This window comes from Natator depressus, chromosome 7 (genome assembly GCF_965152275.1).
Source record: "Natator depressus isolate rNatDep1 chromosome 7, rNatDep2.hap1, whole genome shotgun sequence".
Lineage (NCBI taxonomy): Eukaryota > Metazoa > Chordata > Testudines > Cheloniidae > Natator > Natator depressus.
In genome coordinates, this window is record NC_134240.1 from 14,313,743 (window position 1) to 14,330,283 (window position 16,541).

Below are 16,541 nucleotides of genomic sequence, written 5' to 3' on the forward strand. Positions count from 1 at the left end.
AGAAGCAATTTATTCTGTGAAGCTGCTTGTGACACTACATCAAATACGCCAGTCCAGTTTTCTGAAGCACTATAATAAGATGTTATGACATCTCTAAATAAGCCAAAGGATTTATTTTAGTTTGATCCTTAGTAAGGACTAAGGTGATACTGAATTTGATGTCTCTGGTGCCCAGAATTTAGAAAGGAGGCTTAGGGATCTTTCTAATTTAAGGAAAATCATATTCAGCTCCTTGCATTTACAAAGTATAAATTAAGGTGTCCAAATGCTACATTAGAGGAGAGGGAAGGAAGTATCTGCAGAGGAACTCAGTGATTCTGAATAAAGTTGGCATGTGCCTGGTTAGCTCTTTGAATGGAAGGGTGATTTATGCCAGGCTCATCTGATCACAAGCCACAGCAGGATCGCTTTTGTTTTTTATTTTCCAGTCGAAGTGCTCTTCCCTGCTACTCCCAACAACCTAGTGAATAAAGAGCCCAGCAGCAGCACCTGTTCAGAACGATTTCTGATGGCTGACCCATAAATTAGATGGCCCTTTTGAAGCACACCCACCTGGCTAAAGCTGGCTGTGCTGGAGAGCTTCTGAAATTGCTCCAGCTGATGGGAAAATGAAGTTTAATCAAGCTGACAGGCAGAGGTGCTCTGCCAGTGACAAGGGCCTCTGCTGCGTGTCATGTGGCATTATGACAGGTCTACCCATCAGAATTCCAGCAAGAACCGTGTTCTGCAAGCTCCCTCCGTAGTTAGCCCTCAGTGCCCAGTGGCTTCACATCAGCACAAAGTGAAGTATTCACAAACGTTGCTTCCTAAAGCACCGATCAGGTTCAGATCAACACATCTGTGAAATCTGTCATGCTTCTGGTGATAACAGAGACAATTCTGTGGTACTCTAGGAAGGGAAAGAGCAATAGTAAATCTTCAGGTTGTTATGGAGATGATCAGTTCTGCTATTTCTCTTTCCCCCTCCCACCCCCATTCTCCGCTCCAATGTTTTGCAGGTTTTATACAGATGGAACAGACAGAGCAGCACATCTGTAATCGAAACGAATAAAACATCTGTTGAGCTTTCTTTGCCTTTTAATGAAGACTACATCATAGAAATAAAGCCATTTAGTGATGGAGGCGATGGTAGCAGCAGTGAACAAATCCGAATTCCAAAGATATCAAGTAAGAATGTTGTCATTTGGGGGTTTGTGCTTGTGTTTCCAGACCATGGAGCATGGATTCTTAATGGATCAAGGGCCCAAATTTTCAGATGGCATCCCATTGCTTGCACGCTAAAATTGAGCTCTTGCAGGCACTGTGGCCCACTTGGCATATGCAGATTATCAGCTGCAGCCACAAAGAAAGGTTTTGTGCAAGCAACCCGGAGCGTTCAATCATAATGAAGGCAGGCTTCAAATTTGCCCAATTCCACACGTACGCAGGTAGGTATGCTGAGAAACAATAAACCAGAGAGGAGACTGAGCTTCAGTGCTCATATTCAGACCTGAACTTTCCCAGAATTTGGGGGCATTCAAACCCAAGGTTTAGGTTTGGCCCCAACTCAAGAATAAACTACATGCAACAGCATAGTAAAAAGGGTTATATTTTACTGAGCATTTCTAGACTGACACGCTCATGTTTTTTTCATTTGCTATTACAGGTTTTGATAGTCTCTTCAATATCAATATATTGAATCTGTTGTTTCACGTCAATTTATGATCAGAAAGTGTCCAGTATGATGTGCAAAAATGTATTAATTTATACTGTCACCTTATATCAGTACTTCACTGTATGTTGTGTGCATATTTACTTATTTAGGGAAGTGAGGCTTTATCTCCATGTAGAAGCTGATATTTTCATTTTAAGTAGAGAAAGGAGTAGTTATTACAATGCACTGGTCTTATAAAATGCCTATGTTCCGCCTTCCCAAGTGATTTCAATGAGTGATGCTGCAGTTGGCAAACTGATTTAATCAGGTGGCTGGGGGAGTTTATGGCCATGGGCCAAATCCTGACATCATTACTCAGTCAAAACTCCCACTGAAATAGGGATGGCAGGATTTGACACATACCATGGGAAAGTCCGGAGAAAAGCCCCAATCCACCTGAGATGGCTGAAATTCTCCAAGCAGGATCAGAGCTGATAGGGCAAGACATCAAGCTGAAAGTTTAGGGAGGTATTGCTAGGCTGACTGTTTTTGCAGGTTCTTTAAGCCTGACCCTGGCATAAATTTGTCAGAGGGGAGTGTGTTTATGGATGTTCTGAAGGGAATTTTTAAGGCTGTGTCACTTTTGCTTGTGGTGTTTGACTAGGTTTGAATTTAAATCCAGATTGGTGGTTTTACTGGGAATCTTTAATATTTCTCAGAGTTCTGGATGCTATACTGTACTCATTCTAAGCCATTCTAAGGGCCTGATTTTGCCCTTACTTACAGAGTAACTCCACCGCAGTCAGTAGAGTTACAGCAGTGTAAAAGATAATAGGCTACGATTCCGATCTTACCTATGTAGATATGTACCTTACTCATACAAACGAGTCAGGAATCTAAGTGTCGGTCACAGAAAATCGTAAGATCAAAAGCCAGTAACGTGCATGCTATTTTTCTCTGATCTAATATGGGAGTCACAAAATATATCAGACCAGATTCCAAGCTGGTATAAATCAGCTAGTTACATGAGGATCTGGCCCATCATGCCATGTTGGTATAGTGTTTGGTAACTTGAACTTTGTTCTATTCTAAAGAGATATTCCCTAAAGTAATAGAATTTTGAATGTACCTGGAATACAAAAGGCTGGGGGAATTCAAGTACACTCCATAATGCAGAATGGCTAATGAAAGTAGTAGGTCCCACTAAATAAACAGAATCTAGAAGGGGAGAAGAGGTTGGTTAGGTCCAAGAAAGAGAAATTCCATCCCATCTTCCCCATGTTCCTCAGACTGGGACTGTGAGATTTACAAATCTTGGGCATTCAATATGCTTGGATTGATTTATTTGGGAGTTTGACCAACCCTGTGCCTGTACTCATGATGTCTCATCAGAAGGCTGTTGTAGTAAGATCCCTAGCCCAATCTGCAAACATACAGTTTGGCTAACCTTTGAAGGAACTCTTGGGTCCGTAGCCAAATTTACTTTGAACTCTGGACCTTCGGAGGTCACCACCTCCTCATTTGTGGTTTGTTACCCATTTTGCTGTCAAATGCATTTTGGGTTCATCGTGGCAGGATTTAATAGCTGCGGGGTGAATCCTGCTCTCCTTACTGTTACTTTTTTCTCTCCTTTTCTCAGATGCATATGCGAGAGGATCTGGTACTTCTACTTCAAATGCGTGTACGTTGTCAGCCATCAGCACAATAATGATATCCCTCACAGCTAGATCAAGTTTATGACAAAAATTACATAAAGGACTTCCTGTTTATAATATAAGCAACATTTAGCTAGTTGTTTTGAAGACACCCAGTACTAAGTAATATTGTTGTTCAAGTACATCTTACTACTGGAAAAAAAATGTTTTATGCTTCTTTAGGAATGGCATTATACAGTACTTCCTCAAAGCAAATATAGCTTTGTTTGAAGTTTCCTTGGAAACTCTGCAATGCACTGAAAACATCTGTAATATGATGTTACCAAAGCAGTTTACATATGTCCTTATATGCATATTTTTTATTATATATTTAGTGTTTTATAGAATTTTTTAAAGTTAACATATGATGTAGATATTAATTTTTCCTCTGCTATAAAATGCTACAGATAACACTATCATAAAAAATATTGTTTGGAATTTTTTCCTTTAGAACTGAGAGTTCAAAGTTGTTCTTAGTAAATTGGTTACAAATTGATTGTACAGTTTTACAAGGGTACACATTGGGAGAACTGTTTAGGACTTGGTTCGTAACTCAAGGCAGCTGTATTTAAACGGCAGTTATGATGGTTCCTATGTTAAATCAAGTGCTTATGATATTTATTCATTTTGGATCAGATGAGTAAACAAGATAAACTTGAGCTAACCTTCAAGAACAGCTACAATCTTCAAAAATAAGTATACAGATTTTTGTTCCTAGCCAATAATTTAACATCATATATTAAGCTTTCATTTTATTGTATTTAAGTAGCTCTGTCTTGATCATAATTAACATTAAATTGAACATTAAAGTTGATATTACTTAGTCGCAATCTCTTCCTATAGTAACATAGACCAAAAGTTACTGCAGCAAAAGAAGGATCAGATTCTGACCTTAGTTATCTTGGTGTAAATCCAAAGTAATGCCAGTTTAAATCAATTATTTTACTCTGGACTTACACCAAGGAAATTATAATCATAATATGCATGTCTTTAAGATTTAAAACTAATTCTGGGTTCCACTGTCTGAATATGTATTTCTTTTCAGTGTACATTTTAAATATAATTCATAAATCTTCATAATTTAATTCCAAAGTTATGTTTGTTTTTATAATCTCTTTTGAGTGTAGATCATAAACTGAATCTGACAGATGTATCATGTTTCTAGTGAATAACTCTCTAAAGTATAATTTTCATATTCATTTGCAAAGAATCTTTGTGTGTATGGTCCCTCAACCGTTCTGTGCTAGGAAGTCTTTGTTTCTTTACAAACTCGTCATGCAAATATAAAGTCTAAGTAGAATCATATTGGAAAATGACAATATCAACAGAAAAATAACTCTTCTTGAGAAAAGGACTGTTTGTTACTACGGGAGAATTTTGTAAGTCCACTCAGAGGGATCAATGCTGGTAAAAAGGCAATGGAATTTTCTATACAAATTTTCAACTTTAAATGCGCTGCAGTGCTTTATTTTTTTCCTGATAGCTTAAATTTGCCTGTAACTTGTCTTTTTTGCTTACAAAATACTACAAGTTAACTTTTCAACCTTCTAAATATATTTATTCAGTAACTCATCATTGGGATTCCACTTGTGTAAAAGTCAGGGGTGTTAACCAGAGAAATATTGTCAATATTTCCAGCTGTGTTCCTTTCTTAGTTTGATATGGTTACTTCTATGTAAACAGAAAAACAAAAAAACCCACAAAAACAAGAAAATGAAACAAAAAAAAGCCGATGTAGTTTTCTCCCCAGTGTAAATGATATTTATCAGTGATCTAGCAGATGTAATCTTTTTTTAAAGGTATTGGTAATAAATATTCTGTCATTTGTAAAGATACTGGTCTTCCAGGAGCATTTTTCCTAAATACCTGTTTATAATTTGAGACAAACTTCAGCACTGGTTATCTCGGATTGCCACTGACTTAAAAGTGGGAAGCAGTCCAACCCAGAACTAAGGGGAGGCAGAGAAATCAAATTACATGAAGTCTCTAGGCTTATTCTGCTTCCTACACTATAAAAAAGAGTATCTGATGAATTTTGGATGATTCCAAACTCTTGTGTTGCTCTGTGACCTTTCAAAGCTTATGTGAACTAGTATCATAGAGTGTTTACTGATGGAGAACCTCAGTTAGCATCTCATTTAGATATGGAAAAAAGAAACAGATGAAATGTTTATCTTCACAAACCCATTTAACACTTCTGACATTTTTTGAGGAAGGACACAAGCTACAAAAGTTCAGCAGGTAGGAAGGAACTGCAGTCAGAACAAGTACAGATGCCCAATTTGCTGATAACGTTTGCAGATAGCACAAATACAGTCCAGAGGATGAGAGGACCTTTTTTCTGGTGCCTGTGGGGATATTAATTCTGTACATAAGGATATATAACCTTGATCAAGATTCCTGCTGACTCTTGGTATTACTGATGAAATTTTCTTCTAAACGTTCATCCAGTTGTAAGTTATACACAATTCCAATGAACCTTCACCAGGAAGGCTATTGCTTTGTGGTTTACAATGTACATCAGGGTAGTCAATAGGTGGACTGCGGGCCAAATCCGCTTTTGAACAGACCCTAAAATCTTTTTATTTACTTATTATTATCATTATGCTTTTTTTTTTCCTGGACCTTGACTGTACCTTTCCCAAGAAATTTGAACCTTAACAATTGACTACCCCTGAATTTGATGCGCAGAGTGTCAAGAATGTATATGTCATCATCTGTACTGTGAGGGTTCTCTTCAATTCAACACTAGAGAGGCTAACAGTTTCTTTGATATCAGTAGTATCCTCAGTTTGTCAGTGCTGCTGGATTTATGGTAATGGTAAATTGAAAATGGCATTAAAGTCATGAGTTGGCTTTTATATGGCCCATACTGCAGTTTCATAAACTCAGTGTTCTGCTTGTGAACATGATCTCTGGATCTGGATACGTGCTCTCACTGGATGCTGTGTGTTAAATTTACTAGTAAACAGACACTCCTCAAAAGGGTGTGGAGGGGAGTTAATTGCAGCCCTTATGTGGATTTAAAGAGGAGTCTCTATTGAACGGACCAAGCAAGAGGCCCAGGCAGAGCAACAGGCTACATAAGCAAAGGTGCAAGATTTCCAAGCAGATCTTCCCAGTTTGATGCTAGCTGGTTTGCCACTCAGTCCAACACAGCTCTTCTTACAGACTCCAACTTTCCAGTGCTCAGTGAACAAGCAAGCAAGGGGAGAACTCGATATGCACAAGCTTCCCACCATCACATATTTCCAGCAGAATGGGGTGGGGTATGAATATCCTGCTGTATTACATTTCTAACATTGAATTTCGGGTGCACCAGTGTGTGAAGGCAATATAATTATAGCAGTCCAATGACGCTGTACATTTTCAAAGGAGCCAGGCTCCACTTTGTGACCAAGGGAGCTTAAAAATCAAATGGCCTGGTAACTCAATTTTAAATTTGCAATATTCAGTCAAGGTCAGTATTTAGTGGTAGGCATTCCCTATGCTGACTCTCCACCTGATGTTATCTCAGATATTTTTGTGTTGATGTATATGATGAATGTATTGGGTTTGTGCATCCTAATTGAAGGCAAAATCTGTGTGAAGTATTCACTTGGGTGTCTAGCACAAATGTACTGAACCTATTTGTAATCCAGATCTAAAAACCCTGGTATAAACAGGCCCAATATTTGCTTCAGCACAGTTGCAGCCACCACGCCACTGGTAAATTTGGCCCATCATCTCTGCCACATTACACTGTAACGAGGCAATAATCACTAAATGACGATAGTTCAATTAACCATGAGGGTTATGAGTGTATTAGAAATTTTTCAGTGACTCAGATTACTGTCCTGTGGCTTAAATTGCTAAATGACAGTAAGGAATGACTTGCTAGAGAGTTGTTTTATTGTTCTTTTTAAATAAATAGCTAGTCCCTTTAAGCCACAAGCAAAGCCTCCCAATTTACATCTGCATGAGATAGGCAGTACTGTGATGTCAACAACAGCAAATACAATGGGCTAGATCCTCAGCTGGTAAAGTTCATGATGCTATGTTGATTTATATCAGGTTAGGATCTCATCCCATTACAAGAATAAACCCAGTATAAATCGGTGCTGTAAGGAGGGGAAAATAGTGATTGCCTTGAAAACTACTTAGTTCCTATCATCCGATACACACAAACATTTTGTCTTCAAAGGGAAATTTACATCTTGAATATCTTTGACCATGTAATAATAATATTTAGCTCTTTCCTACTGCTGTTCATCTGCAATTCTCAAAGCATTTTACAAAGGGATGTGAGGTCATGATGCCCTTTTTTACAGAGGGGGAAACTGAGGCACGGAGAGGCACAGTCACACAGTTAGGCATCTTGATTCTCAGTCCAGTGCCTTATACACCGACCACACTGTCTCTTTCAATTATATTTACAAACTTGCCTGATGAGACTTTATTGCTAGAATCTTACTGGAAATTGTGTGGTTTAGACAAGACAACAACTCTCTGGAGACGGGTTTCAGACTGGTAGCTGTGTTAATCTGTATCAGCAAAAAGAATGAGGAGGACTTGTGGCACCTTAGAGACTAACAAATTTATTTGAGCATAAGCTTTCGTGGGCTAAAACCCACTTCATCGGATACATGCAGTGGAAAATACAGGAGGAAGAGATATGTATACACAGAGAACATGAAACAATGGGTGTTGTCATACACACCATAATAAGAGTGATCAAAACACCCATTGTTTTAGCCCACGAAAGCTTATGCTCAAATAAATTTGTTAGTCTCTAAGGTGCCACAAGTACTCCTCGTTCTTTCTCTAGAGATGGGATACCTGGATTTCAGAAGAGCGCATACCAGTGTAGATACATGGATATGCAGTATTGCTCACCTATGGGCAGAACGAACAAATCTAGATGCCAGACCCTAACAGTTTGTTGCTGGACATATATCTTTCATGTTATATTTTATTTAAGTGCATTTTTCCAAGAGCAAGGCAATGGCTGTTGTCCCCACACAGCATTTATATTCTATGGGATAGATTATGATACCCTTACTCACACTGCATAATACCTTGCACCACAACTAGTGTTGTGAGTAAGGTTTTTGCAATCTGGCCTCTCTTGAGCAAGCGAGTCATTTCTAGAAGTACTAAGCATCTGGAGCATTGTTTCTGGCTTTATGAAAATCTGTACACATTCTTGTATGTTTTCATCAAATCTTTCAAAATGTTTGTGTAATTTCCTCATGCACCATCCATCTGGCTCTTGTCAATAACACTAAAACTTGAAAGATTGTCTTTCGTTTTTATTTGAGACATTAATCAGAAACACAAATATTTGTCCAAGTACGCCAGCCTAATATACCTGTCTTTTATGTTTGATCACATTTTTTGGCTACATCACTAGCTTGGCTGGTAAATTCTGAGCATTCCAGACAGTTTCTAATCACTGAACCTATAGTAATACAATGCAAAAATTATTTAAATACACTGCATAATCCCTGCTGTAGCCTTCTGTTAAAAAGGGCTTAATAAATGAGAGAGAACTAGATTTAGCATTTTTATAAATTAGGATAGTTGACAGCATAAAACAAATAAAATACGTCAATAGCCAATGTATTCTCCTCTGTTTCCATTTTAAGCTTCTGTTGATCTAATACACTCTGCTTTTAGGCTGTTATATCTTGGCTCCTCAGATCCATTAAAATCACCTGAAGGGAGATTTTTAGGCACAAAAATTCAAAGGAGTCATACCAATTTACACCAGTTTGGGAACTGGCTAATTAAAGTAAAAAAAAATGGGGAATCCTTGTGGCACCTTAGAGACTAACAAATTTATTTGGGCATAAGCTTTTGGGGGCTACAATCCACTTCATCAGATGCATGGAGAGGAAAATACAGTAGAGAGGTATAAATACACAGCGTGTGAAAATATGGGAGTTGCCTTACCAAGCACCTATTTAACAACAGCACCGGACAGTGGTGGCACTAACTTCCTGATAGTATTAGGAGAAACTCTGCACGTCACCACACCTCATGAGCATCAGCAAAACAAGTTCCCTTTCAAGACAAAGTTGCCTGCGTGGTTCTGAGACGCAGGTTTATTTTACAGTGTGCTCTGTGGATTACACAAGGCAAGCATACAGATTGCAAGGGAGGCAACAAGATTAAACTAAAAGAACAAACACTGGCTTAAACTCTGCTTCATTGGGGTTGGACTGGTGCAACTGAGAGCTGAAATGTGTAGTGTACAATGTAGGCAATACCAGAACACCCTATTGATTAAGGCTGGAATTCTCAAGGATCCTAAGGGAGCTGAAATTAATGGGGAGTTGGGGGCCTAATTCCGTTTGGCTTGTTCAGAAATCCCAGCCAAGAACAATAATATTTCTCTGCGGGTTTCCTTTCACCTTGTCACAGGGTGGCTGGCTGCCGTAAATTAAATAGATCCAGCTTCCCTGTGCCAGAACAGATGCTCCCAGGCTGGCTAGTTAAGAGGGCAGCGCAACACTTGGGGCTATAAAGGCTCAGGGAGAATCTAAGAGGAAGAAAGACCTGGTGAGTCGAGGTTGGCGGAGTCAGTCAGGAAAATGCAGGTGAGAACTGCCAAGTGTTTCCTGAAGGGGGCTGAAGGCAGGAGGAGCATCGGAGGGAGGTGCTGGCTGGTTCTAAGCTGAAGAGCCAAAGCTGAGGGATGAAAGCAGGGGAACAGCAGTGGTGCTCACCCATTGATGTCTCCACTCTGCAGAGCTGGACCCAGGGGAACAGTGAGAAGGCTGGGGGAGCAAGCAGGGCTCCCTGGGTGAGGATGCTCTCCCAGCAGAGAGACTGTGGAAGTTTCCAGTGGGAAGAGCAGGGTTGCACTTCAGTGGAAGATGCTGGGGTAGCTGTCCTGGAAGAGGGACTAAAAAGGACTGACAAGGAGCCTAGGTGTGGTGGAAGATGCCAGAATGTGGTATGTGTTACGCTAAAGGCCAAGAGGATGTGTGATTTTTTTTTAAGAACTATATGCACTGATTGTGATAAAGGGACTTTGTGGGACTTATGTTTTGGACTATTTGTGTTACATTTTGTAATAAACAGACCCCCAGAGGGGTATTATTCAACCAAGAGAGCCTAGCATGGAGTCCCTGGTTTACCTGAGTGGACAAACTGTGATGGGTACACATGTTGTACCACGGCCTGCCACAAGAGGGCACTCTAGTCAGGACGACTTTATGAAACATCCATATCTATTTGGGAACAAATTTTCCCATGCCCTCTACTTTTCCATGCCAACCTTTTGCAAGTGCAACTGACTAAGACCACAGAAATGGGCATGATCCTGTTTTATGCACAGAGATCCGTTTGTCCAAAGTTCACTGTCTGTGGCTACAGAATGGATGTGCTCCTATTATTACAGGTGCATTCAACTGTTCTCACAAAAATGAGCATGTGAAAACAGAGACTGGGGCTGAAAACATAGTAACTGAAGGTCTTTGTTTCCCTCGCTCTTTTCGGGATATCTTCTATCTTCACATATTTATAGCCTAGGAAGTGTGCCAATGTGCCTAGAGACAGGATCTCACGAAACTTACTGCTCCAAACAGGGTTCCTTTTCAGAGTGGAAAATTATTTGGTCAGGTGAGAAACACCATTTTCACCATTTACTCTAACACTCAGTTTTTGGTTTGGGCAAATGGCCAGTCCTCAGATTAAAGGCATTCCTAGCACAACAGGACATTGCTGAAGATATCTGGCACTCAAGCACAGAAATTGTGAAGAACATGCTCGAGAAGAAGCCATGAGAGGGCACAGGACATGCTCCAGAGAGGTGCTGAGTGCCTGCCACTCCCACTGACTTTGTCACTTAGGCCTAGAATTTGTTTCATCTGCACAAGCAGCATTTTCAAAGTAATTCTGACAATTTAAGTGCTGACAATGTGCTCGGCCCTGTCTGCACACGGCACGTAGTACAGATGGGCTTGATGCTGATAGACTAACCATTTCATAATGTTTGAAAGGGCAGCTACCAAGAATCTGTTGGCTTCCTGTTTACGTGTGAATGTGTGACTTTTGTTAGTTTTCTGTTGAACTTTATAGATGTTGTGCTAAATGCTTTTCAGTATGAAGTCACTCAGTGTTTGAATTTGGCACACTGATAGCATTGCAGCGCACAAAAGCTATAATCCTGATGCATAACATCCGAGGTCGCATTGATTGCAGAAGCAATGAATTATCTGAATGCACATGATCGCTTGTAAGTCTGACTAGTTGTGCATGCAAAAAGATAATTTGCATGTGCAGTTATCAATTGCATATGCAAAGTAAGCAGCTTATTTGGATGCCGCAGAAGGTAACTAACCTCTTCAAAATCAGTCTCTCATGACCTAACAGTTTACAAGCTCTTGTAATTGTAATTAAGGAAGACCAGATGAGCCTGAGCTGCCATATCCTGCACCTTGTTCAGTCTGAGCCTGATCTGCCATTATTCTGCACCTGTTTAATCAATTACAGCAGTGCAAAAAGAATGCAAATACAAAGTTTTACACCCATTTTGCAGTACTGTAACTAACTGCACAAGGTAATGGAGAATCAGGCCCTCATGTTTGACCTCTGGTTAAATACTATGAAACAGAGTTCTGCACATCAAATCTCACACACCATTAAAGCAGTTCTAATTACACCTCCTCCCCCCCCCCCCCCAAAAAGAAGAAAATCCACATTTTAAATTAAATCTCCGGGTAGTTTGCCTAATTAGGTAGTTTGGATGTTCCCTTATCCATAAGTTGTTAGTATTTGCTTATACTTCCACTGATATTAATTACACTTTTTACATATATTAAGACACAGGTCTTGCAAACTGAGAAGCTTACAACCGAAGATGAGTTCAACAAACATAGGATGCTAAGGGAATGAATATTAAAAAAGGGAAGGCCGGAGGGAGGATGGATTTCATAGTACCAGATATTAGAACAGCTACGGCAACAAAGGATGTATCATAATTTAGTTCCATGTCGGGGGTTGTTTGTCTGGGAAAAGAGTTTTTAAAAAGGGAGTGGAGGGCAAGGAACTTGCGTAACAAAACACAGATTGAGCCACCACCTCTTGAAAAAGTTCTTTCACTGTATTTTGATTTTTGAGTCTTTCTGGCCCTGTCCCACCTGAGCTCACAAAGAGCAAAGACTCAAATGTGATTTGTATCAGAGTGATAGCTCCCTAGCCCCTTTCTCAGAACATATGGTCCTGGGAACAAAAATATGCCAGTTATCGGAGAACAAAAGCAGCAATAGGAGACGAGTTCTTCAGCCCACTCTTACAGGAGTAGTTCCACTTGGCCAAATTCAGCTTCGATGTAAGTAGAAGTAGCTTCACTGAGGTTACTGGAGTTCTATCTCTTAGCTGCCAAGCAGAAGAGGTCTTTGGCTCCCACAGAAAGGAATTTATTTTTTCATGCTTTGATAAGAAATGCTTACAGAATGTGTGACGTTCCCCTCTGGTGTTGTCTGGACCAGTGATCTGCTAGGCCACTCCAATCCTTGACTCTGGGAGCCAGCCTTACCCTGTTCTGCTGTGAGAGCCCCCACGCCTGGGCTGTTCACGCACAGCCCCTGGCATGTAAGCTGCTCCTTGGATTGTGCAGCTGAATGACACTAGCCAATATCTCCGGTTCCAGAAACTGGGCCGGCTCTACGTTTTTTGCCGCCCCAAGCAGCAAAAAAAAAAAAAAAAAGCCCTGCCGAATACGCCGCTGCCGGAGAGAACAGGACCATCGGAGGGAGCTGCCGCCGAATTGCCGCCCACGGCGAGACCTGAGTCAGAAGAGTTGCCGCTGAATTACCGCCGCGGGAAACAACGGAGAGGGGCTGCCACTGAATTACCACCGGGGCTGCTGCCGGAGTGCCGCCCCTTCAGCAGCGCCTCCCTAGGCACCAGCTTGCTTAGCTGGTGCCGAGAGCTGGCCCTGCCCAGAAACAACCCTCGGAGCATCCGTCTTGCAGTGTCCAGTTATGCCCACTGGACGCTGCAAGCTTATATAAGTTTGTCTATTTAACAAATAAATTGATACGTACCAGGCTTGTTCTCCCAAGGAGGTCTCTGACACATTGCAAACCAAACGCACTGCTTCAGGTAGAATAAACAAACAGATTTATTAACTATAAAGTTAGATTTAAGTGATTATAAGTCAAAGCGTAACAAGTCAGATTTGGTCAAATGAAATAAAAGCAAAACGCATTCTAAGCTGATCTTAACACTTTCAGTGTCCTTAAAAACTTAGATGCTCTTCAGCCAGGCTCTCCCCTTTGATCAGCGCTTCAGTTGCTTGGTGATGGTGGTGTCTGTAGGTGTAGGTGGAAGAGAGAAAGCATGGCACAATATCTCTCCCTTTTATCGTGTCCTTTCTTTCCTCTTGGCTTTGCCTACCCGTCCCCCCTTCAGAGTCAGGTGAGCATTATCTCATCGCAGTCCCAGACTGCCCAAAGAAGGGGGTGACTCCCTCGAGGGTCTAACAGATTCTTTTGTTGCTGCCTGAGCCAGTGTCCATTGTTCCTGTGAGGCTGGGCTGTCCCATCCATGCCCTGACGAGGTGTGAACTGCCTCCCTGTTCTTGGAGAGTTTCTGTCTGGGCTTGCTTTCAGCCACGAGGACACATTTTCAGCCTCGTAACTATATACATGAAGTGATAACCTACAACATCACTGTAACAATTACTATAACATCACTATAACAACCATGCTCAGTGCATTATGAGGCTTCTGAAGACACCCGACATGAGAAACTTTGCACTGGATACCACGCAATCGTTTTATAAAGATGAACATGGGGGTGTTGAGTGCCCCCCCGAGGCACAGAGCGTCACAGACTGTACTCACTTTTTTCTTAAAAAGTGACATATTCGTATGTGTTAGTTTGTAATTAAGCAACTTAACCGCTTGGAAGCAACACATTTCTCTATCTTTGAAGCGCTGATGATGGCGTGGCCTGAAGGTCCATCCACTCTAAGCTGTTGTCACCTGCAGTAACACTCCTGTTAATTTCAAGATCAGGAATGGAGTAATATTTCAGATTATGAATCTTCGAGGACCTCGAAATAAAGGTCTTCAGTATAACTTCCAAGATCTTCAAAGCAACTTCCGACTTCTGTTTCCGTTTCACTGGTATAGGTACGTGCTCTCTGAAACACAAACACTGCTTTTAGCTACCAAATGGTAGGTGAAAAATGCTTTTGAGCTCCAGTTCATGACAGTTCAAAGTTCACTATGATTAAAAACACACAATTCAAAAATATATATTTATGCTTGAGATTTAACCTCTGAAACTGGTGTATTCCAGGAGCAATGCACCCATTAACTCACCCAAGCAGTATGAAATTTTGCAGGGTGCGAAGTATGTCTCAGCAGGGGATAAATTGTGTAAAAGTTTGTATCACAATTAACCCCGTTGCTGGTTGTGGCCATTTTGCTGAGGCATGTCACTTTTGTCACTGGCAATGTGAGATCCATTGACAAAGGTCACAAATCCAGCTTTGTATAATATCGCCTTAACTGGCAGAAGAAACATGCTAAAGCACGGGCTGTGGGGAAAATGGCACTATCTTACTCCACAGATCTGCCCCAGGTGTATTTGGTGTCCTACCTAATTATTTTCGTTGCAAAATCAATGCTTGACTACCATTTTTAACTCTGTCCTGTTAGCACTGCAGAGCTAATAAGGCTCCGAGAGGAGCAGTGTGGTGCACCGTACCAGCATACAAAAGACTTGGGGTTCTATTCCTGGCTTGGCCACTGGCCTGCCGTAACCGTGGACAAGTCCTGTACAATCCTGGTCTCACTGACTTCATTGGGGATTTTGCCATAACTTCAGTGGGACCAGATTTTCACCCTTTTGTAAAGTGACAATGATACTTTCCCTCCTTGGTAAAATGCATTGAGATCTATGGAGGAAAAGCAGGATGAATAGTATTAGGAGAGAGTGAGCGGGCTATCCATTATTTAAGAATTCTCTATATAAGAATGGTGGTGCCAAATTCTGACCTCTGAACCCCAAATGGACTTTCACAGGTGTAATTATGGATAGAATGTGGCCTTCAGAACCTTGATACATGAACCAGAAAGAACACAGTTGGACTTTCATGATCCCAAGCTAAGTTTATAGGGCTGGCAGAGAGATAAAATATCTGTTTACTTGTAAGTTGAACAAAGTTGCCTTGGAGTCATTGAAACACAATAAATATGGAAACTGTGAATTGCCATTTTTACACAGGCCCCTTTCTGAGTTGAACCACACCCTAGTGTTAAATATTTAAGAACTGAGGGGCAACACTATAATTGCACCCATTCTGGCAATCTCAGCAGAGACACCAAAATTGATCTGGTCCCATCAGAACAAACTAAGGCATGTCAGTGGGGTGGGAGGAAATTTGCACTGCTAGCTGCTCAGGTTGTATTGTAGTCTATTGCTGAACACCGGCCTTCTGCCTCTAGGGCTCTCAATCTGGTTTCGTTCACCTGCATTAAATGTACTTTAAATAAAAAGATTGCTAAATAAACCCCAGTGCTGCTCTCAGTAATGTAAAATGCTCTTTGTCTCAGTTCACTTTTTCTAAAGATTGCTTAGCTGCTATGTTAATATTTGCTATTTCTCTTATTCTAAAATCAGTTTGTCATACCCAGTCATGTTATTTTCCACAGTTGACTTTACTTTAATTAAAAACAAACTGAAAGCTTATACAATAATCTCTTAAGCCTGTTTCCTTGATCAGACTGTGGAATAACAAAGGAAAACTTTTCAGAGGGCGGGGGGAAATTAGAAGCAAGTTACTATACAAAATTCTCCATGAAAAGCCAAGGCCAAGTTACATCTTATCTGTAAGGCAATTACATTTTTTCAGGAATAGCAAACATAAGAAGGCATAAAAACTGCTTAATATTAAGTCCAAAGAATCTCTCATCAGTTTTCACAAAGTAAATCAGGTCAGAAGACAGAAGTTACATGGTGTTTGCATCCGTGCCAACACAGGGCTATCTATCTATGGTACTTCCATATCCCACATTAGTGTAATATCTGAGTGCTCACAATCTATAATGCACTTATTCTCACAACATCCTTGAGAGGCCATTATCCCTATTTTACAGGCGGGGAACTGAAACACAGAGAGACTAAGGGTACGTACATTGCAATCAGGGGTGTGATTGCAGCTGGAGTAGACATATCTGAACTAGCTTTACTCTGGCTAGCTTGGGTACCAA

At 40.7% G+C, this 16,541-nt stretch overlaps 2 protein-coding genes across 8 annotated transcripts in view; one reads left to right on the forward strand and one right to left on the reverse strand.

Annotated features, from left to right (window-relative positions):
- Positions 1 to 5,222, forward strand: part of CNTN4 (contactin 4) — a 632,904-nt gene extending 627,682 nt beyond the window's left edge. For all 7 annotated transcript variants that reach the window (XM_074957521.1, XM_074957515.1, XM_074957517.1 and 4 more), the window contains 2 exons: positions 999 to 1,167; positions 3,273 to 5,222. In XM_074957521.1, the coding sequence (XP_074813622.1) occupies positions 999 to 1,167; positions 3,273 to 3,373 (270 nt within the window). In that variant the 3' untranslated portion in view covers positions 3,374 to 5,222. The remainder of the gene's footprint in view (positions 1 to 998; positions 1,168 to 3,272) is intronic.
- A 9,137-nt stretch (positions 5,223 to 14,359) lies between these two features.
- IL5RA (interleukin 5 receptor subunit alpha) overlaps positions 14,360 to 16,541 on the reverse strand; it is a 33,524-nt gene continuing 31,342 nt past the window's right edge. The window contains exon 11 of the mRNA XM_074957526.1: positions 14,360 to 14,467. Within this exon, the coding sequence (XP_074813627.1) occupies positions 14,360 to 14,467 (108 nt within the window). The remainder of the gene's footprint in view (positions 14,468 to 16,541) is intronic.